Below are 22,612 nucleotides of genomic sequence, written 5' to 3' on the forward strand. Positions count from 1 at the left end.
TTGCGAACCCAGATCAACAGTCCTCGGAGCCCGGGACTGGGTGAGCTGTCAAGTCAATAGTCCTCGGATCAGGGAAAAACAATTAAACGTCCTCGGAGCCAGCTGCAGGGGGAAGTGACTTCGGTAACAATTATACTAAGCGTTTGTCTGCTTATAATGATTAATATTTCACATATGCATATAATGATTAATATTTCACATATACAGTGGTACCTCGTCATACGACCGCTCGTCATACAAAATGCTCGTCTTAGGGGGGAAATTTCGATCGAATAATTCGCCCGTGATGCGGTCAAAATTTCGTGATGCGACCAAGCCAGGTGGCCATGGCATTTTTTTTGCATATCTTCCATGTATAACAATATCTACGAGCATGGAACGATTAATTCAGACGAGTTTCTCATACGACCAGGAAACGCACAACGCGCGGGCAAAAAGAGGGCTTTCTGGGTAATGAAGTATACTCGTGCACACAACACCCATAGGCAATGGCAACCTTTCTCAGAATAAAACTTCATTAACCAACAATCAATACGTGGGTAAGCTCAACTATTGTATTTCCTGTTATTCTTTCTAAGGAAAGATGCTCCCGCGATCGTTCTTTAAAGACTATTTCTCGTTGGCAAGTGGTCGTGCGTTATCCTATTGTGATGACATTTGTATGCGGCATTATCGAAATATTTTGAAGGGTAGACAAAAACCAACAACTCTTGATGCGTTCGTTTTGAAGACTTCGGTGGAGCGGCCAGGTGGTGTCAACCCGTAGAACTACGTAAGGTAAAAAAGATTACAACAAATTTAGAATTTAGTTTTGTTTGAAGTTACATTAAACGTTGAGTGTCTGTATATAGTTATCCAAGTTAATTTAAATTTGTTTGTTCATTTACGAGTGCATTGTTGCCGTGGATAAAGCCCCCCCGAACAGCCCCCCCGCCTCCGTGTATGCCGCTGTCTACCCTCCGCGAAATGTGTCTAATTTTACTCCTATTAAACACATTATTACTATCAAACCACTCGTTATTTATTACTTTGTCAATATATGGCGAATTATAAGAAATAAAACATTTTTTTCAATCCAATATCCTGTTTTTGGTGTTTTTTTCAGAGAGTTGGAACAAATTAATTTGTTTCCCATTCATTTCAATGGGAAACTTCCGCTCGAGTTACGAGAATCTTGTCATACGAGCTCAGTCCCGGAACGGATTAAGCTCGTATCTCGAGGTACCACTGTACATATAATGATTAATATTCCACATATAATGATTAATATTTCAAGCACATTTATAATAGTACCCAAAATAACCCCAACAATAATGCTACAACATGCGGACAACTTTGCCGCCAGTGTAGGAAAACATGTTTTCAAGTAGTACCTTTCTACATGGCCTAATTCTAGTCAATGCTATACATGAGTCGGGTCAACTATTGACTACACTCATATTAGAGAAGAATTCATCACATCCATGATTTTCTGGTGCACTGCAGACGCGGCGGCAAAAAAAAAAAATGAGGGCGGATGAGACCTGGGAGGACAATAAGATTGGAGATTTCATGCACTAGTGTGTTTTCAGACCCACACAGATATCCACACACAGCAACAGGCGACTTTTTTCCATTTTTGCTTTAGACCGTTTCCCTCTAAATGTGGTCTGGATGTTGCCAGCATATAAAAAATGAATTCACATATCGCCTCGATTGGGCCATTTTTGGTGGATAGGATTTGGTCGACCATGTTTGGGATAATTCATTACATTTATCCAACATTCAAATGCATGCTCCTTCCTTCAAGTGCACACCTGACACGCTTTTATATGTTGATTGGACGTGAGGAAAAAAAGAAGCAGCACCCAACGCCGCTTCCCCCAAGCATAGTAATCACTGTTTATCGCCGCTCTATCATTAAGGTTTATGAGACAGGATGTGTGAGCATGAGTGTTTTCGATGAGATGGTGAGTGTTCCTATTATGTGCACGCTCAGCCTTGCTTCTTGCTGAAGTAGACTCAGAATTAAGTCTCATTAGAGGAAGCCAATGTTTCCCCTACATTCTTTCGGCAGGAGCAGAACTGGCCACCCACTCACCGGAAAATTGCCCCCCCACTCTACAATACCACAAAACAGTAGAAACAATAAAAGCTCGTCATCTGGCCATATTTAACTACAAAAGAAAACACTTGTAGTTAGCAATTACAGTACGTTTGTCCTAATTAGAGTCTGGTTAGAAAAAAGTACACCAAGTTCAACTGGGCAAAAATAATGGTTTGAGACATTATATATTTAAATAGAAAGAAACCAAGTTTGGTATATTATATATTTAAATAGAAAGAAACCAAGTTTGGTATATTATATATTTAAATAGAAAGAAACCAAGTTTGGTACATTATATATTTAAATAGAAAGAAACCAAATAGGCCTTCCCATGATCTAAGCGAGTGGGTTGCGTAATGTAATACAAATCATCTAGCCATGTCGGTACAACAAACTAGAAACGAGAAGGTGTTAAGTTTTCTGCAAGAAAGGGAGACAACAATAGAGGGTGTTGCATATCTCTTTTGAAATGTAAAACCTGACCCTGTATTCAATTTTTTTCTAAACAAAAAGAGGAGGGAGAGCTTTTCAGCCAATACTGAAACCTTCATTTGTCTGGGGGCGTCTTCGTGTTTTAGATTAACAACGTTTTTTTTTTCAATAGCAAGACAGAATCAATCAGACGTCATTCATCAAGCTTTCATGTTTTTTTGTGTTACTGCCTTTCCCGTTGCCATTTGCCACTTTGGCTTCGGGAAAAAGCTAAAAGGAAAATTATAGGACAGCTTTGGCTACAATTAGACCTCATTTAATTCAAGGGAAAAAAAACTCATTTAGTCTCACACAACTTCAGGACAAAAATAGGTGGCCATGAAAAAAAAGGGAACATAGAGAGGAGCGACTATATTAAATAACAATAAAAGCCATTAAAATGTATGTAAAGTGGCATAAGTATATATCTTGGTTATCTTTTGAAAACTGCGGAAATATATGTTGAAGTTGTTTTGGATATGTAGTGAAATGGAAAGCAAATTCTTTTGTAAGTAATTGTACACTGGGAGTCACTTGATCCAAAAGTGCATTTTGAAACCTAGAGTTAGAAAATTACTGGTCAATAAACTTAGACGGATTACAAGAAATGAACTCCTTTATGCCTCCCTGTTAATTTTCTGTATCACAAAAGACTTTGGAAAAGCCAAAAATTACAGAGAAATCTGAGGAGAAAACGGTAGGTTTTCAAGCAACACTAAAGGTTTCCTAGGAGGCCAAGGATTTAAAAACCCATGTAGATCAAAGTGCCATCTTTGGCAAAGATTGAGTTACTATGGTGCAGAAAAGAAAATATACAATAATAAAGTTAAAATGCCAGAAAACGAAGTTTAGGTTTAAGGGGGTAAAAGGCATACGTTTTTACTTCCCATTTTACCTTTTGGCCCTCATTTTGCAATCACAAAAGGCACAATTTAAGATTTTTTTAAAAATATGTTTTGGATGAATGACCAACTGGCTGGAGGACTCTTGCATATGTTTTAGATTTTGCAAACAGTATGTCTAATGCTAATTAGCCACATGCTGCAAAATTACAAATGGTGCAATTGGCCACAGTTAGATTAAGAGATCTGCAATGGTGCAGAATAATTATCTTAACATGAAAACAATAAGAAAGAAAGAACAAAATGTCTTGTGTCGGTTTTAAAAAAATCAAAATAACTTGAACTCTCCACTGTTGCTTTGTTATAGTTGGACAGAGCCATTTTGGCTGTTCCCACTTCATTTAATTTTATTTTTAGAGACCTAGATAGGAAACAAATAGGCATCTTTTCCAGAAGGCGGTCCAAATCCATTTAGATTAATTCCCTCTGCCTGTTAAAATAACATTTGGGTAAATTAATGGCTCTATTTCTTAACATTAGTATCAGTAAGAAGGCCTGGGATTAATCACACAGTTTTGTCAGTTAAGAATTGCAATAATAGCAGAGGATTATCATACTTTATGATAGCGGTGGAATTCCTCCTGGAATTGACGAGATATAGCAAACATTATTATTTGCAGCGGGTGCAAAAGATCAAGAATTTTTCATCACGTGTCAGCTATCCGTTTGTGAGTTGGACTATTTAGACACAAACTTGAGTGTGTGTAAAGCCCTGTTTGTATGTCTTATGGCAGAGTTGCGTCTAGTCAGATTAAACCTCAGTTTCCTGTAATTCCTGTCCCTTCCTGTGTCCGGGGTCTGGTGGGGGGGCGCTCACCGACGTGCAAACCATTCACATTGAGGGAGCCAGACGCCGTTTGACTTCTGGGCACTGACTAACAAAAGCCTCCTGTAGCCAGTGAGTTTTTGCTCAGCTACTTTGAGTACGTGCGAGCTCATGAAATGGTTAGAGAAAAGAGCGAGTTTGAGATGAAAGAAAGGTGTTAATGCTTGACGCCCTCCCCTTTCTTGTCTGTAGGGATGCATATCAATAAGAGTGTGGGCTTCTTCTCCGTCCCAGGACAGGAAGTGACCTAGTTTTGGAATATTCTTAACACCGGACCGAAACTATAGACAGGACCAGAGAGGATTCACACCGCTGTCAATCAGATCCACAGGGGATTAAAGTCCACTTCTTGGAAACATATTCTCTGAGTTTTTTTGGCTGAGAGCCACACTATTCATCAGAATGGACAAACATTACTTTAATAGGCGGTTTCACAGGACAGGAACACACCAGGTGGCAAGAACATTGAAAGGAAAATCCCCCTAATTGTCCATGTCTGTTTTTATGCTTCAATTGCAGCATAAAACATTTTTTTTGAAACATTAAAGATTTATCGCATCCTATTTCGCATAAGACCAAAACCTGCGAGAACAAAACAAACTCTGATGTAGAAACCACCCGCTCCCTCTGCTAATAGCAAACTGTCATTGTACTGTCAGACTGGGGTTACATTTACACGACAACGGAGTTGAGAATTTGGAGCAGAGTTGATGGACAGAAAAGATTTTTAAAAAGGTTAACAAACAAACTAGCCTTGTATTTACATATGAACTTTGTAATGCAAAATCATCTGTTTATACACACAACCACATTTAGTGTTTGGAGAGAAATGCTAATGCTATGAATTTATTAAAGTCCCTTCATATTGCCTAGTCAAGCCAGGATTATAATCAATTTTTCTGGGTCACTTCATTATAAATAGCTCAAATTAAATGTTCATATTCTGTATAGTGTCGATGGTAATTTACAGATATGGGATAAAGCCCTGTGTGAAGGATGAATTTTGCTGATTTAAAGCAAGGTGTCCTATTGGCCCGTTATAGCTCTCAGGCATTGTAGACGTGTCTATAATAGAAACTATATAACCTTACAGTTCCCCATTTGTTGTTTATGAAAGCAGGGGTCGGAATTTTTGATTCTTCACAAATGGACAACTGACATGACAAGGAAGAAACCTAAATTCTAGTCGGCAGCATTCATCATTAAACACAAGCCAGCAGAATTTTCATTTTATCTCCCCCAAGTTCAATACAAATTTAACTAAAATGTCCCTGCCACTTGATGTTAATAGCCCATAATATGCACAATGGTAATGGCTGTCTTTTTGGATCCTTTCTTCTTCGTAAGAGGCAACTTGTCCCTAAATCAAAGCCAAGTCAGACTTTGCAGAGGTCAACTTTTAAAGTGGGACAAGGTTGAGTAGTATTCATTTTTTGCCATACCAGACTAAAAATGTTTCTATTTCTGGTAGTGTTTTTCAACTAAACTGCAAAGGCAGGATTATATGTTTGCTCTGCAATAAATTTAAACGGTTTTGAGTGCTGATGATAACAACAGAAAGCATTCATTGCAAGATTTTGTCAGGGTGTTTGAGGCGAAATAATGACAGATGGATTAATACCAACTGAGGAGGAAAACATAACATTGCATTTTTCAGTCATATGAGTTCAAATAGGTACGTCTATCAGGGTGGTATAAAAGTTCTGAACCCTGCCTGAAATGTTGGGTTAACTGAAGGTAAAAAGGATATGAGACATCAACTTGGTTCTGCGCCATTTACATCACCGCCCACAAGTAATGAGTTTTGACCCGGGGTGTCAAATGCTGTACAGCCGTTGTTCGTCTTGGACTCAAACCATTTCTTCCCTTGTATAAACAACATTCACACACAGCTCTCCGGCAAAAAAATATTCCCAAGGAGACCATCGTACACAATGAAAAATTAGCTCGAATTAGACTTTGGAAAATAAATTACGTATATACATTCTTGTTGACTTTGAAACAAGTGACAAGGACATAAAAAGTACAATGATTCCACTGATCCATAATTTCAAACATGTTATCTAATCGACACATTGGAACATTTTATGCGATGCACTTCCCCTGTTATGATTGATGCAATTGCCTCGCTCCGCTGCACATTTCAGGATCTCTGGAATATTGATCCGCCACTAAGTGAGTTCACCTCCCTCATCTTCCAATTATGAGCACCACTCTCTCAAGCGCTCTTCAAATATAACTGGCCACATGAAAAATGTGAGAGCTTCTTGAAAGCAATGGTTCAGATCCCTAGTGGCAGGTTGCTACGCAATCCTAACCAAAGAGGAATGAATTACACAATGTTTTCTCCAAGTTTTCTATAGGCTTTTAACACCAGCTTATTTTTGGACATAAACAATTTTAATACATGTTCTGAAATGTTTTCTCCATTTCCGTGTTTCCCATCTTCAATCACTCAACCATCTCGACCACCTCTCATTATCTTAACAAATTCAAAGCTCAAGAAGAAAAAGAACTCCAAATGAATTTGCATGTCCCTAAATCTCAAATCCTTCGTGCTGCAGCATGGGAGGAAAGTGCCCCGCAAATGTGGGTCACTCGTATTGATTAACGCAGCCAAGAACATTTTTATTCATAATGTAAACTGTCACACCACAGGAAGCCTGGAGCTTCACTGACGAAACACACCCAAAAGATCACTCCATAGGATTTTAATAGGCCAGAATGCAGGCAGAGAAAGGAGCATGCTGATTTCACTCCCAAAACTTTGATATAAGAGCATTTTTCTATTCACAGTATAACATTAAAAACCAAAAACAAGTAGTGCCCAGACAATGTGTAGATCACAAATGCATACCGTATCTCAGTGGCGGTCCGTGCATTTCCTAGTGACGCCTTCAGCAAGAACTATTTTATGGCTATAAAACCTCTACTGCAGCTACAGCTGCGACACATAAAAAATAATCAATAATAACCTCATACAATTGAAATATTATTTAGGAATACAGCCATATTTTACTCACCAAAAATCATTTTGAACTATACACAATATCCATCCTACTTTCTTTCTTCCTTCTTTTCTATCGCCATCGAAGCTAATGCTGAAAGTCGAGCCTGTCCTGTCGTATTTCTGGCATACGTTTTTATTCGATTTAGTGCTGAAAATGTTCGTTCCCGGTTGTGACAGGCTTGCTTGCTTTGGAGCTGTCAGACCTTTCTTAATGATGACCAGCTTTTTTTCTTGAAAAGTCCATCTTGAAAATGGCTTTAAATCAACAAAACAATAAACTATATATTTGCTTGAGCGGCTTGCTCCAGATACAGTTTGGTAGGACTGGCTAGTCCACTCTATCACTATCCAATCATAGTTGGTGAAAGCGATGACGTATCCCTACGCCTGCGAGAAGGCAATGACGTATCCCTACACCTACGAGAAGGCATTGTGGTGTTGCCAACTCGAAATCTGATTGGTTAAAGCAACAGTCTTATAGACGCTTGTTTAATGCAGCAGAGCCTGCAGAACTGATTGTGAAGGCCTTGAGGCAGATTTCTGACCCTGGCAACAAATAATGGCTGAAATGTGATTGGTTAAATGCTTCAATATGAAAACACACATCTGGAAGCAGTGCAACCAGGGGGGAAAGCAATGAAAGTAAGCTAAAAGACAATTTGGAATTATTTAATAAGTATTCATGGACAAAATATAATTAACATCAGTCTGTGATTCAGATATTTTTTAGGCCAGCAGAGAAGGCCTTGAAGGCCCTGATGGCACACCACTGCCGTATCTATATATAAAGTGTAGCAGTTTTATTTATTTGCAATATTGCGTGTTGAATTTTCGCGCCGCAGAGCAGAAGGCTGAGTTTTAGAGATGACAAGGAAGCAGCCAATCAAATATGTTTTCTTATTCACGTCACATTAGTCGCCGGAAACTTCCTTAACATCCAGTAGATTACTATAACTACAGAAAAGTAGTTATATTACCAGATTAAAATTGTAATATTACTAGGAATAATATAACAATATTAAAGTCTTAAAATTTATAAGATTGATATCATAAGATTAACGTCTTAATATTAATAAGATTGATATTACAAGAATAAAGTTGTAAATTTACTAGGGTTAAGATTACAAGGTTAAAATCACCATATTATGATGTTCAAGTTGTTTTGTTGCTTAATATTACGTTACAATATTAGTTTGGTTTCGCAGGATTGGGACTTTTGGCAATATTAACACAAAACTACTTTTGGTGTAATATTAGGGGATTGGCTAGCCACCGATTCAGGCCCCCCGCCTGGTGCCCGTAGATAGCTGGGATAGACTCCAGCAACCCCCGCGATCCTAGTGAGGATAAAAGGGTTCAGAAAATGAATGAATGAATTTGTTCTAATGTACCATTATGACCGAGTAAACATATATTTATACTTTAAGAAGGCCCAATTTTTACTCAAAAGAATGCCTTTAGAGTACAGCGGCAAAAGGTTTTAATATAGTCACAATTTGAATTAAAGGGAAACCCGTATCCCATATCAAATGAGGTTGTTCGACCTTTAAGGGTCTGCCCTATTAAAAAATTAGACAGTACTCAGGGTTAGAGGATTTTTTATGACTCGTCAAAGCAAAGCAGCTTCAGTCATTGGACACTGCTATCATCTTCATTAATGCACACTGGCAGCAGATTGTGTGCGCCATTCCAACAAAAGCACCATGGGAAAGATTTGCTTATGGGCTTCCTTTCTCTTGGAGAAGCATTTTCATCCTCTTCTCCCCTGTTCACAAAGAGGCCCAGGGTTCAGGGGTCAGTGACCTCCTGTGGCTTGGACAATTTGAAGCCATACAGGGATAAAATCTGGGATGATCTCCTAACCCAGCAGGAGTTTCTCACATCCCCTTATTGGATGGTTCTAATAACCTGAGCTGATCATTTGTCAGTCTTCTCCAACAAAGTGCCATGCTATTTTTTTTAAATATTCAATTTTCTTGCATCCATCTAATCCACAAATCCATCAAGTACCAGTTTAGGCGTATTTAGGTGTCAAAAAGTGTTTGCTGATTTATTTGTTTTGTAACTCCTAGATTTTTGAAAAACACTGTAAAATATATTTTTGGTAGGAGTAGAAAAAACACAGTGACTAATCTGCTGTGGAGGTGCATAGCTTCAAGCAATGCCGTCTCTGGTGAAAATGCAGTCTAATCCACAATTCCATGATGCTCCATCTGAAGCGTGCTTAAGCGTCCTGAAAATGTTTTCTGATTTACTTGTTTTTCAACTCCTATATTTTAGCAAAACACTGTAAAATATATGTTTGGAAGGAGTAGAAAAACCACAGTGACTAATCTGCTTTGGAGGTGCATAGCTTCATGCAATGCTCTGGTGAAATAAAAAAAAAAAAAGAACTATAACATGACTACCATGCACACCAAAAGCTTTTTATTTGGTCAAAGCTAAATTTTACTCATTCAAAATCACATGCAAAAAAATCATGCAGGGGAGTGTACTCTTTTAATCAGTCTATGCACTTCCTCACCGAGCCGGCAAGTTTGTGGCTAAATATAGACTCATCTTGAGATGTGGAGCCATTATAATACAAGGACTATTGTCTTTGCTCTTTAGTGCACCAAATTCTGCATTCCAATTTTTAAAATTTAAAACCATCCCTCCTTCCAATCCCAGGTTCTAAAAATACCAACATAAACTCACTAAGAACTATTAGATGCACGGAAGTAGTTTATATACACAATTTACCTCAACAGATAAACTAACCATTGAAAACTCCAACCACAATAACAACTCTGACATGTCAATTATAGATCTCATTAGACGGTGAATGTGTACATAACATCGTTAATGATAATTAGCCACAGCACAATGTGAAAAAACCTGTTGGGTGCAGCACTCCCTAAAAAGAGGAGCCTGCCAGCTGGCAAAGAAATGGCTTTTGAAAGCATCGTAAAGTAAACTCCCCTGACTGGGGTTTAAAATGCGACTCCTTGTTTAAGCTCTTAACTGTGTGCAGCTGTAGGAGGGCAACCCATTCACAGGAATGTCTCTGTTATGCTGTATGAAGCAGAACCCACACAGCGCAGTGAGTGAAAGCAAGCCCCTTCGAGACATGCTTGAGCCGGTACGCACATGCGAAAGGTACGAACCAACGTGCGCAGGCTCTCCCAGTTGCATTTCGATTTGGAAAGAAAAAAAATATGCATGCGACACAAAATGTAGGTCAGGGAGGGAAATATCACGGGCTTACACCTGAGTTAAAAACCTTGGTCTTATTATACATCAAGCTTGCAGATACTGCTAATGATGTTTAACTGATTCATACCATTCAAGGGAGGAGGAAAACATAAATGAAATAAAGGGGGATTTTAAATCATTCTGAGCAAAGGACAAGTAGTAATCAACTGTCTTTCTTCGAATTACAACGCCATTCATCTCATTACCCGACATTGACAGCGAGAGACGTCCAATGCGTTCAGCATGGCGTTTAATCATGTGATCGCTGCCAGCCCCTCCCAGTTCAAATGGATTGGACATCTTACACCAGTAATGGGTGTTTAATTAATGGAATCAGAATCGGAATCGGCACCCGATACGGCTATTTTTGGAGTATCGAACAGTATTGCGTTTTGGTACAAGATCGGATTCGATTCAGTGGCGCAGTGTAGTATTTTATTCAATATGCTGAGAACTAAAACACTAGGCAAACATGGACGCTCACTCGGACAACTTTTCTTTAGGAACTAATGATAGTTAAAAAAAAGCAACATCTAATATTTGTAAACAGAGCATTGCTTGAGGATGTACCTCCAGAGCTCACTTTAACAAAAAAAATGGGATTTGCCATTTACGGTTAGATTACGTTTTGCATTATTTTTACTGGTTTAAAAATATGGACATTGTAGGAGTATCGGTAAAACAGATTTTGAAAAAATCTGATCGGAAGTGAAAAATATATATAAAAATCTGCATCTGGACATACCAAATTTTAAGGTCATCTTTTGGAGTCTTGATACAGACTGGAGACTGGCGTGAATAGAGAATGCCCGTCACCACAAGAAAAGGCCATTTTGCTTTGTGGTTATAGGCTGATAAGCACGAGCTTTAGATTCACTCTGCTGCAGCCCACTCAGGGAGTAGAGTGTAGGTGGAGTACAGACGGGCTCTCCAGAGTAAATGCCTGGATGTATTGGTGGGGTTGGGTGACATCCTCTCAACCATCATCCACCTGCTGTTTCATGAGCGAACATCTACACAACCAGGGTACTTGTGGCACCCGGATGCCTGTTTAACACTTGAGGAAGCTAATCAGGGGATTGAGGTGGCGAGGATGACGGGCTTGCAGCTTTCAGAAAGAGGGAGTGAGGGGGGAGAGGGCTTGCTTGCTTTAAATGCAAATCCCTTTCTTATAAAAATCGGTTCCGTTTAAAAGGATTTCTGGGAAAGGATCCACATTTCTGCAGCAAGGGGAGAGAGTCAGCATGTGAAATAAATAGCACAGTGGAAGCAAGGCATCAAAAAGACTAGAGGAGGTGTAAAAATACAGTCGAGATATATACCTGTGCGTTAAAGGTAAGGATCAAGCCTCATGTGAGGTGAATAACGGATTAAAAGTCAGTGCTTTTGAAGACAACAACTATTTAAGTTTAGCCGCACTGTTATTTTTAAGGCTTGACGTGGCAAGGCGTTAAAAGCATAACTACAAGATAAGTACGTTGAATATGGTGAGGAAGTCACTGGTATTACAGAAAATGCAAATTTTATTAAATGTAAGAATTTTCCATTCAAATTTGTGATGTAGAAATCAATGCTTCTTTCCAGATTATACTTACAGAGCAAACACTAAATGCTAGTTTATAATGACAATGGCATTGTGATCATGCTGAAAACTGCAATATTTTTGGTGGAAACAAACAATTTTGTGATGTTTTTTCCCTACGAATCATGTCATTGTGATCGTCACCACTCAGGCAAATGAGTTATATTTTGCATGCAGTGCGCTGTAGTAAAATTTGCAGCACTAAGGAGGGGTGGCATCCCCCCACCCCCATCACACACCAGCCAAAAGAGTGCTGTCAACGTTTTTCATCCACCACAATGAGGCAGGCCCCCACTAAACAAACTAGACCAAAGACCACAATTTGTAGCAGCAGCAAACCAAAATATAAGAACATAGCAGCCAGTGATACTTAAGCGCAGATTAGTGATAACCATCTGATACAAAGTTATCGGTTTCGGCGCCCTATATATGGCTATTTTTGGAGTATCGGGTGTCCCCCACCTGGTGCCTGTAGTTAGCTGGGATAAGCTCAAGCACACCCCGCGACCCTTGTGAGGATAAGCGGTTCAGAAAATGAATGACTGAATGAATGAATGTTAAAGAAATAATGAGAAATAAAGCATTTGTGGTTTTCCAATTAAAAATGGTTAATTCACATATGGAAAATGAGCCGTAATCTGTTTTTACAACATTTGTATTGAACAGTTGTGTGGGAAAAAAATAAGACCAATATTTGACGGATAACGAGTAATTTTAGCATGATTTTTGCTGGTCTAAAATATAGGGCCATCGGATCTGAAGAACATCTTGAAAAAAATTGGATCGGAAGGAGAAAAATGTAAAAAATTAAAATCAGCAATGGGACAATCCTACGGCAGATTTTACTGGGCAATCATGAGAATCCGAGACAAGAATTTATCAGGGAATCTCTTTTGACTGTCTCTCTCTGACCGAGAAGCTGATGCTTCAGATAAACCTCACCAAATTGGGATAGAACAGTCTTCTATTTACCATGACCACCACAATCTTCAAGAAGATTCATAAATTCAAGCAGAGAAATTGCCTACTGCATAGTTTTTGTCCATTATACCCAACATAATAGCGTCTCAAATGGAAAAAGCACTATTTGTTAAAATGAGCACAATAGCGAAGAAGGATGCAATCACAGTTTTGCAAATATTCACATAATGACAGCCACATCCTGGGGTTTCTTATGGGGTCTGTTTACAGTAGTGTGGTAATTTTCTTCAAAATGTGGTAATGTACAAAAGCCCCCTTCTTCCAAGTGGTTTTTCACTCTGCCACAGAAGCTCAGTAATATACGCATCGCTTAAACTCATATAATTTAATCTCCCACCATAGCATATCTTCTTAAAAGAAGCAAAAGCTTCTCTCCATTTTAATTTGTGGCCTTTAGTTTGTGCTTTTGTATACAAGTAGTATGAGTACGGGATTCATACATGTGCCATATGGGTATATGTTTATTTCTTTAACCACTTTCCTGCTTGAGCCTTCCATCCTTAAAGTTCCCTATAAGATTCCAGCCAAAGTAATTATTTGATAAAGACTTTGGGGTTTTGATCTTCACAGGAACAGAACTAGATCTGGTCTTGGAATGATCTAGTCAGTTATTTAAATGAAAGTTAAATAAAGAGAGGAGATGCAGCTGTGAATATCATCTACCCTCACTTTGGTCCAGAATAGTGGATGACGTCCATATTCCAAACTCTTGAAAGTCACACAATTTTGTCCTCAAAATAAAGACTTACCTGCTATCATATGGTACTCGGTCGTTTGGTCGCTGGTCTTTTGGTCGCCCGGAAGGTTATTGATAATTACTATTTAAATCGTTGCTCAAATTCCCTAAATACAAACTGCGAATTATTATTTAGTCATACTTAATGCCCTATTAATTATTATGCTAAAGAAAAGCTCCAAATTTCCTGTGTTTTGTTGGAGAACTTGTTAAGACCCCGACTGACGTACCTTCCTAAGGGGACAACTCATATAACTCTTATACACACACGTCCGCTCAGTGAAACTGCTCAGGGCCATTGTTGGCTTTTATTGATGCGTAGACCGTGTGTTTTACCTTGTTTTGTCGCCGGTCTTTTGGTCGCCCGTTGTTTGGGTCCGGGTGACCAAAAGACCGGCGACCAAAAGACCAGCGACCAAAAGATGGCGACCAAAAGACCGGAGACCAAACGACCGCACACGCTATCATATATGTCAGTCTTGAGAAATGATGTAAAGTTTTAAGAAAAGTGGGTTTTGCTTTTTTGTCTACTTTGTGATTAACAGTTTGCTTTAAATATCTGCTTTCCCCCAAATTACAAATAAGTAGGCATTGAACTTTTAGAACTCCACCGTTGACTAAAGTCTGTCATCAGCGAGACAGAACTTTATCCACAACACAGGAAATTACAATTTTTCTTGAGACCACTCCAGGCACAGACGGCCATGTGACGTGTTCCCACCATGCAAAACAAATAATTATTGTCTATGGGAGGGTAAATTAAAAAGAAAAATCCCACATTACTTCATTGTTACATCTGGAAGGCATCAATAACAACCCAACTTTGCTGGTCATCAAGACTTTTATCATGGAGATTCCCAAATTTTAATGTTTGACTGCACACAACAAAAGCACGCCTGGCCTCATCTGAGCTATATCATTGTTCTTCTTTAGTATAATAGACAGACCCCTTCTTCTACGATGGGGCCAAGCAGAGGCAGCTGACAGATTGGAGTTCCTGTCACAGAGCAAGTGAAGCCAAGCGTGTTCCGTGTGTTCCTGTTGACAACCTGCATTGATTGAAACTTGGCATGAAATGCATTGTTTCATCTTCAAAAGCCATGCGCAGTGCTGGAGTTGTTTTTGGAAATTAGTGGAAAACAATTGACTGATTGATTATGTCAGTTCATGCAACTTTTGATGGTGTGGAGCACAAATATAATATCAAGAGGCGGGTTAAGGAAATAAAACAACCCTCAGTAACTGCTCGTATTTGTGTAAACAGTAACCAGAAAAACCTGATAGAAAATTGAAAAAAAATCCTGATGGATTTGTGCATAAATTGTTTAGTGTACAAACCTAACAGATGGCATTGTGATCACCCAAACCCACATTTGTGTTACAACATAGAGCTTTACAAAAAATATTTCAAACCACTACAGTAATTTACATAACATAAAACATCGACTAGTTCTAAGTCTTTTCTAATGGATTTTGGGCACATAAATGCAATGAAAAGAATTCCCTCAGACCTCACTCAAGGCTGAAAATTTTACTCCTGGACTAGAATCTTTTTTTGTATTGAATCAGATGTAAGTGAACAACATTTTAGAACTTGATAAAATGCCTGCATATTTGACAAGATCTTAGATAAGATACTACGGTATTTTCTCGCATATTAGCCACCTGTGTATAAGCCATACCTTAAAATTGTCGAGTTTTACAATTTTGCTTTGTTGTTGTGCGGCCTTTGCTACTGTCACAATGAAATTTCCCGAATACGGAAGGAATAAAGTTATCCAATCCAATCCAACTTTGCCCCGATTCACAATTTTCATCTCCATATTCATGGTTTTAATAGAGAGCACAAATGTGTTACTTTGAAGGGAAAATCTTAAGAAAAATGATCGCACGTGGTATTTCTGAGATTCTGTATAAATCAAAAGGATCGTTGCCTGCACGTACACAAATTCAAAAAGAAAGTCACGTGAGCAGTACGACCAGGAACTATGTCCAAAGCGTTCTCGTTTGTCATCCCTAGGTAAGATGGCGGCGCCCTGAGCGAGCAAAGACAGGCACAAGTAAGTGCGTTTTTCCACGTTTTATGCAAAATACGTTTTTTTTTCTTGAATTTCATTCATAGACGTCAAAATAAATTTTGTTAAGTGTTTTAACTGTTTATCTTTTCTCTATTTTGAAATAAATTACCGTATCAGCGAGCGGCCCGGTTGAGCGAGTGGTTAGCGTGTTGGCCTCACAGCTCTGGGGTCCTGGGTTCAAGTCCAGGTCGGTCCACCTGTGTGGAGTTTGCATGTTCTCCCCGGGCCTGCGTGGGTTTCCTCCGGGTACTCCGGTTTCCTCCCACATTCCAAAAACATGCATGGTAGGCTGATTGGACATTCTAAATTGCCCCTAGGTATGAGTGTGAGCGCGAATGGTTGTCCGTCTCCTGGCCATAGATTCAGGGTGTCCCCCACCTCTGGCCCGGAGTCAGCTGGGATAGGCTCCAGCACCCCCCGCGACCCTAATGAGGATAAAGCGGTTCAGAAAATGAGATGAGATGAGAGATTTTCAGACGGTGGTGTCCCTTGGGATTTTTTCAATGCAAAAAGTGTGCCGCAGCTCAAAAAAGGTTGGGAAACATTGCTGTATAGACATCACTTATGTACTGTTTCAAACTGGTTGACAGCCTCCAATAAAACAATGTAGCTTTGTTGGGACTCACCTTCTTCAGAAGAAGCCAGAGGAGCCCATTCCATGAGGATGCACACCAGTAGGCCAAGGATCCTATATGTCAGCTCCATAATAATTGTGAACGGTGCACAATGGATTTGTGCCACCTATTTAATGTTGGAAGAACGATGAGGAAGACCTGGCGAATCAACTGTGCGTTCGGGGAACACAGACCAGTCTGCATTTAAGGTGGACTTCTTTCACAAAGTCAAAACACCGTGGCAGAAATTCGCTTTTTAAAAATGACAAAACACCAAAAGCGAGATGATATTTAAAATATATATATCTACACACATGGAGGGCCGTCACATTGGATCAAATTTTTTTAAAAGTTCTGAAAGCAAAGTCATAAGTTTTCTGTCATGTTGACAACTTGATAAATGGGTCAAAATATACTTTCCCTAAAGCATCTTCAGTTGTCAAAGTCCAGATTTCCAAGAAGGAAACCTCACAATTTGAAGAGTCCTTTTAGGTTCAATTTGCTCCAACAGAGCACCAGGATGGAAGACAGCGTGCTCGGTCGTTCACCCGCAATTTCACTACACTTGCTTGTTCTGGCTTGCCACTGGAAAAAAAGAGAATCCACGAAAATTGGCAACAGCAAAAATGTGCAAAAGATCACTCTCGTGTAAAACGCCTCAAAAGAAGACGGGACGGATGATGAAAGTTGACAGGAGAGCAGTGAAATACGCACAGTGTCCAACCCTTGGAGACTTCTCCTCATCTTGGTCGCAAGTCCAGCTGCAGGCAGCCCCAGCGAGCCCCGCCCACTCCTTTCTCCAGCATCCCAGAGCTGTAAAGCTTGCGATTTCATCATTTTACTTCCGAAGAGTACCATCAAAATAAAAGCACTTACCACCCACGTTATTATATTGGACACATTTCAAATAAATCAACTAGTACCTGTAAGGAAAATACTAAGAACATGTGGAATGCTTCAAAGCATGTAAGCGAACGCTACTAAATCAGCAAGACTTTATCTGCTGGTCTAAATCATAGTAGAAGCACTGACCTACATTTGTTAACTAAAATGCAGTATTTATTACTGAGAACATTTTTTTCTCTCCTTTTTATAACGTTTTTTTTTGCAGCAATGCTTCCACTAGTGTGTGCACATGGATGAATGATATTTTGTGTGCAGATATCAACATCTAATGTCTCTGGTGATTTGAAATAATGTTACAAAATCAGTATTTCTGATTAGTATGCTTAATCTGTGCATGTATATTTACTTCTAGTTTCACCCCCCCATTCCTCTGTGTGGGCAAACCGGTCCTCGAAGGCCGCGCTGGGTGCAGGTTTTAGTTCCAACCGATCCAGCACAGACGCTTTGTCCAATGAGATTTCTGCAGAAAACAAGAAACACCTGTCTGCAATCCACCGATTGCACTTGTAGGACACCAGATTGGCGAAAAGGTGTCCTTTTTATGGGTTGGAATAAAAAAACGCACCCACTGCGGCCCTTTGTGGAATAGTTTTCCCACCCCTGTCTCACCCGGATGTTGTGGGTGGAAATCAATGGTAAACATATCCCAAAGTGGTGTCTACCCATTTACCATTAAAACACTTTAGAATTACCCCTAGAGGAGAAACAGACCAAGCTATGTGGTGTAATGTCAGTGCCATGCACACAAAAGCTTTGAAACAAGCCTTTTCTCTTTGTATTATCACACTTTGATACTTTAACTGGATGTGACTATTTATTATATGACAGTATGACGATACTTCTGAAATTGCCCCCTGCCACTTTTCAATTCAAAAGTGTGGCTATTTCACTATGTCGTTTGCTCTCTCACATTTTCCCTTTAAAAAAAATAAAAAACAATTTAAAAAAAACTTGATTTATTTTGAAATGAAAACTAGTTCTATTTCCGTTCTCATTTTCACATCACAACCTCACCAGCAGTTGAGTGTGTGTTGATGAAACCTGGTGGTAGATGAGGATGCTATCAGTCTCTCCCAATTTAGTTGGCCCGATTCTGTCCCGAATTTGGCCCTCTTGGCTCTGTTGTTAGTGGGGGGGATGGGGGTTCTGATTTTCTAGGCCACAATACATGTTAAGGCCTGAAGAATATGAGCTTTCAAGGACAATCCCTGAAGCCAGATAACCTTTAACCTGGGATTTAAACGGCCGGAGCCTGTGAAACGCAGATACTGGGTTTAGTGTCATTCCGATCTTGGCATCGCAGCTTCTGCAATATTCACTAGCTAGTGTCTGCGGAAATAGTCTGTTGAGATAATATTAAAGTTGCATAATTAAACCCTGCCAGAATTCCAAATGAGCTCTCATGCATTTGTACTAACTCAGTGGATGCTTTGATACTTGAACGTCTAATGACATCTCCCTGGAATGTGCAATGTTTTTCTAACAAGCCATCAGAACGCAGCATTTCTTAATGAGAGCCACAACATTACACATTCATTACATCAGTGATGCAGCATCGTCGGCTGTTTTCTTATCTAATTAATGCGTCCCTTTTATCAAGGGGTTGTGGATTGAATAACTTTTTGAAAAAGACTCTGATTGACAGCCGCATTAATAATATCAAATGCAAATTGCAAGGCTAAATAACAAAACATAAGGCATTTGAAATTCAGATGGCTAACAAGGCCGGGCTGGGTTTGATCTTCGCAAGACGGGACCAGTCTTTCTTGTTTACGGGGTTCGACATGCGTATGTTTTTGGCTGAAGTTGAATAACTGAGAAACTCAATACATTTCAATGGTACTGACGCTACCTCGGGCTCATTTTGTGAAAGAGTTCAAGCCACAGTCGGGTAAAGATGTCAAACGTGGGCCAAGCTGGCCCAGTGGGGACACTGCAAAGAAAAGAAAAAAAACAAGATCAGTGACTTAATTCCTTCAATGTCTTGGCAAGAATTCTCATTCAACCTCATATGTATTTTTTCTCTCTTCAAGTTCTGCTCAAAAGAACTCTGAAAAGTGATGCAATGATCTGTCAGTATCTTCTCTGGATAAGAAGGCAGATCAGGAATAGATTACCTAAATCAGATTATAAAACTTGAAATTTTCTTCCACTTCATTGAAGCTAATCAATGCGGGGGTTTGTGTTTAAAAAAAAAAGGCATGCAGAGAGGCTTTTGCTTTAGAGAGAAGACAGGTAGCTTGCTGGACAGATGTCTTTTGTCTCAGTGGAAAATGAATAGGATTAGATTGCTGCATTTAGGGGCGGTGGCTGGTTAATTCAAGCCACTTAAATATGAGGCCAGAGGGGCCAGCTAACACCACACTCAAAGCTGTATTCTTAACACAATTCCTGACTTAAAACAGGGCCAATCCTGTCCTAAAGAAGAGGACATCAAATAGGATTGCCTCTTTCATTGACAACTAGATAGATAGATTGATTGACAGAGTGCTGGGTCAGATTTAGATGTACTTATTAAGTGATAGAATGGTGTGGAAGAGTGTTCAAAAATAAATTATCAAGACTCACACATTCAAAATCATTAAAATTGTGCCGTAAAAGATGTAGGTAACACTTTGCCTCTGCATAGTTGAAACCGACGGAAGTCAATGGAAAACATTAGTCGAGACTCGAGACTCGTTGTCTTTATCCTGCAAAAGTTGGAATATTCAGCTCACCTTTTGGTCTGACGGAACAAAATAGAGGCTTATATCGGTAGTATTCATGTTGTAGCTAGTTCCTAAAATCTTTTTGTCCTTCTTTGCAATAACAATGTGCAATATTGGATCGGATTGGATAACTTTATTTATCCCGTATTCGGGAAATTTCATTGTGGCAGTAGCAAAAGGGTGATTAGACAGAACAACAAAGCAAAAGCACAAAGTACAAAGCAAATCAAAGTAAATGGGATCATTGAGAATCACCAAATCAAATCATTAAGACAGAAAAGCAGCAAAAACACAAAACGCGCAAGAGTGGACGGAGCTACCGCCGCCGGCTGCCACTTGAACGGCGCCATCTTGGTTGCGGTAGCTAAAACGGATACAGACTCAAAAAGACGTTGTAAAGTTGGACAATCTTAGACTGTGCAATATTTCAGAATTTACCTAGCCGGGATGTGACTTTTTATACTTTTATATTACTATTTATGTTTTTTACTGGGAAAACGCACTTTGTGGAGTAGCACCACCAATTTCGTTATACGCCCCTGTGTATGATGACAATAAAGGCTTTTGATTGATTTGATTGATTGATTGGTTCATTTTACAAAGAAAATGACTATGGATTATGGCTCAGTGAAGTCCAATCTGTCGAATTAAGTAAAGTACCCATTGAGGTGATAGTGGGACTTTAAGGGAACTTTAAGAAAGTATTTGACGTGTGGTATTGGCTAAATCATTCGACGTTTAGGTACAGTTACATCCATCGTAGTTTAGCAATGCCTATGTTAAATCCAGCATAAGGTGTGATGAACACAATACCAGTCAAAGAATTGCTTTCAACATAAAGGAACATAAAAAAAAGCAAGTGTTAAAGTTCACACTTTTGTCTGGTCTTGTTCTAAATTTCCTTCCCATAGTTACCATTTCCTCTCTGATGCGACTTCAGATACTATTTGTGTGTGAGTGTGAAAATCACCCAATGTTCGTTACTTCTGTTGTGGATTTTAGTCATTCTATTCAATTGCCGAGAAACCTTATCACTTTGGTTGCCTGACTACAAGAAGAACAAAAAAGCAATACAATGAAAAAATGTGACGCCCGTTCGTCACTGGTCATTTTCAGTTTCGCACTAAAGTGTCCCCGAATGTAACTTAGGTCAATCCATTTTTCAAGCAGGACAAATAATACCACCATGTCAGGCATTCAACTGAGTGTGAATCTATGTTAGCTCCACTTGATACACAGATTGTGAGCTGAACATGACATAAACCAGATTCAACCAATACACTTAACACATGGACGTGCAGTGTGAAGCAGCCAGCTGGGACCAAATAGCCCCCCCCCCCAAAATGGTCAGGGGAGGCGACACAAATAATAAAAGCGTAAAAGCAGCTCAGCAGGCTGAAATGAATAATAGAATATGACAATTGAAGGCAGCTGTTTGACCCTCTCCTCCCTTCTGGAACTGTCAAGTTGCGATGGAGGTAAAAAATGATGCCATGTTCCGGAGGTTGATGACTAGCAGATGATTTTTTGGAATCTTTAAGCCAACCATGCAATCATCCTGGTTTTAAAATCTGCGGAGTGTCATAAACTCACGATAATATGGAATTCAAAGGAAACTGTCATGCGAAATGTGATTAATTAAAGCACAATTTTGGCTTGGTAAGCACTAAGGAAGGAGACTGTAAAAACTCCAAATGACAACTCTTGTGTCTTCTGGTTTGGTGATGAGACACAGCCTTTGATCGTTGGTGTAACGCTGGACTGCTTCACTGGTTTCAGATACAAGTTATTCACTTTTAAGCTGCTTCGGAAACCCTTCTTTCTAATTTTTCAGCTCGGGTTGTCGTTACATACCAGGCCACTCACAAATCAACTGCTGTTTCTTCCAAGTTCCTCCCTTTTAAATCAAGCACTACAGACCTACAGCAGCGAAATGAGACTCTTTTGAAAAAAAAAAACCTAAATAAAATAAGTGAATAATTTCTTTTGGTCATGTAATAGGATGACATGAAAAGGATTTCACATTAATCCTGCTTGGTTAACCAAATCATTGCGGTAATTTCTCTTTGCGTCTTTAGATGCTCATTTATAGAGAAACTGAAATTGTATCCTAATCACCATCTTGATTTAATTTAATGATACAATCTGGAGGCATTCCTTTGGCTTCTTCCCTCAGATATATTTGGCTTGCTGGCAGCTATTTCAGGAAGCATGCGTTAAATTAAACGAGCATTTCTGACTTGGAACATACTCAATATTTCCAAATTAAAAGGAGAACACAACTATCTATAACGATATTCTACTAAAAACATATTTTTAGCCTTTCATCCACATGGAAATTGTGACCAATGTAAAGTAAATCTTTTGAAAACCACAGTTTTTGAGCAAAAAAAAAAGGTTTTATGACATTACAGTGTCATCTAATCACCGTATTTAGGGCATGTTTTGTTGATTGGGAAGAGGAAATCCGCACTAGAT

The 22,612-nt window shown here is 39.2% G+C and overlaps 1 protein-coding gene across 1 annotated transcript in view; it reads right to left on the reverse strand.

The window, feature by feature from the left end:
• ephb4a (eph receptor B4a) overlaps positions 1 to 17,333 on the reverse strand; it is a 42,989-nt gene extending 25,656 nt beyond the window's left edge. The window contains exons 1-2 of the mRNA XM_077592229.1: positions 17,235 to 17,333; positions 16,533 to 17,105 (exon numbers count right to left, since the gene is read on the reverse strand). Of these exons, the coding sequence (XP_077448355.1) occupies positions 16,533 to 16,611 (79 nt within the window). The 5' untranslated portion in view covers positions 16,612 to 17,105; positions 17,235 to 17,333. The remainder of the gene's footprint in view (positions 1 to 16,532; positions 17,106 to 17,234) is intronic.
• Between the last annotated feature and the right edge of the window lie 5,279 nt (positions 17,334 to 22,612).

This window comes from Stigmatopora argus, chromosome 22 (genome assembly GCF_051989625.1).
Source record: "Stigmatopora argus isolate UIUO_Sarg chromosome 22, RoL_Sarg_1.0, whole genome shotgun sequence".
NCBI lineage: Eukaryota > Metazoa > Chordata > Actinopteri > Syngnathiformes > Syngnathidae > Stigmatopora > Stigmatopora argus.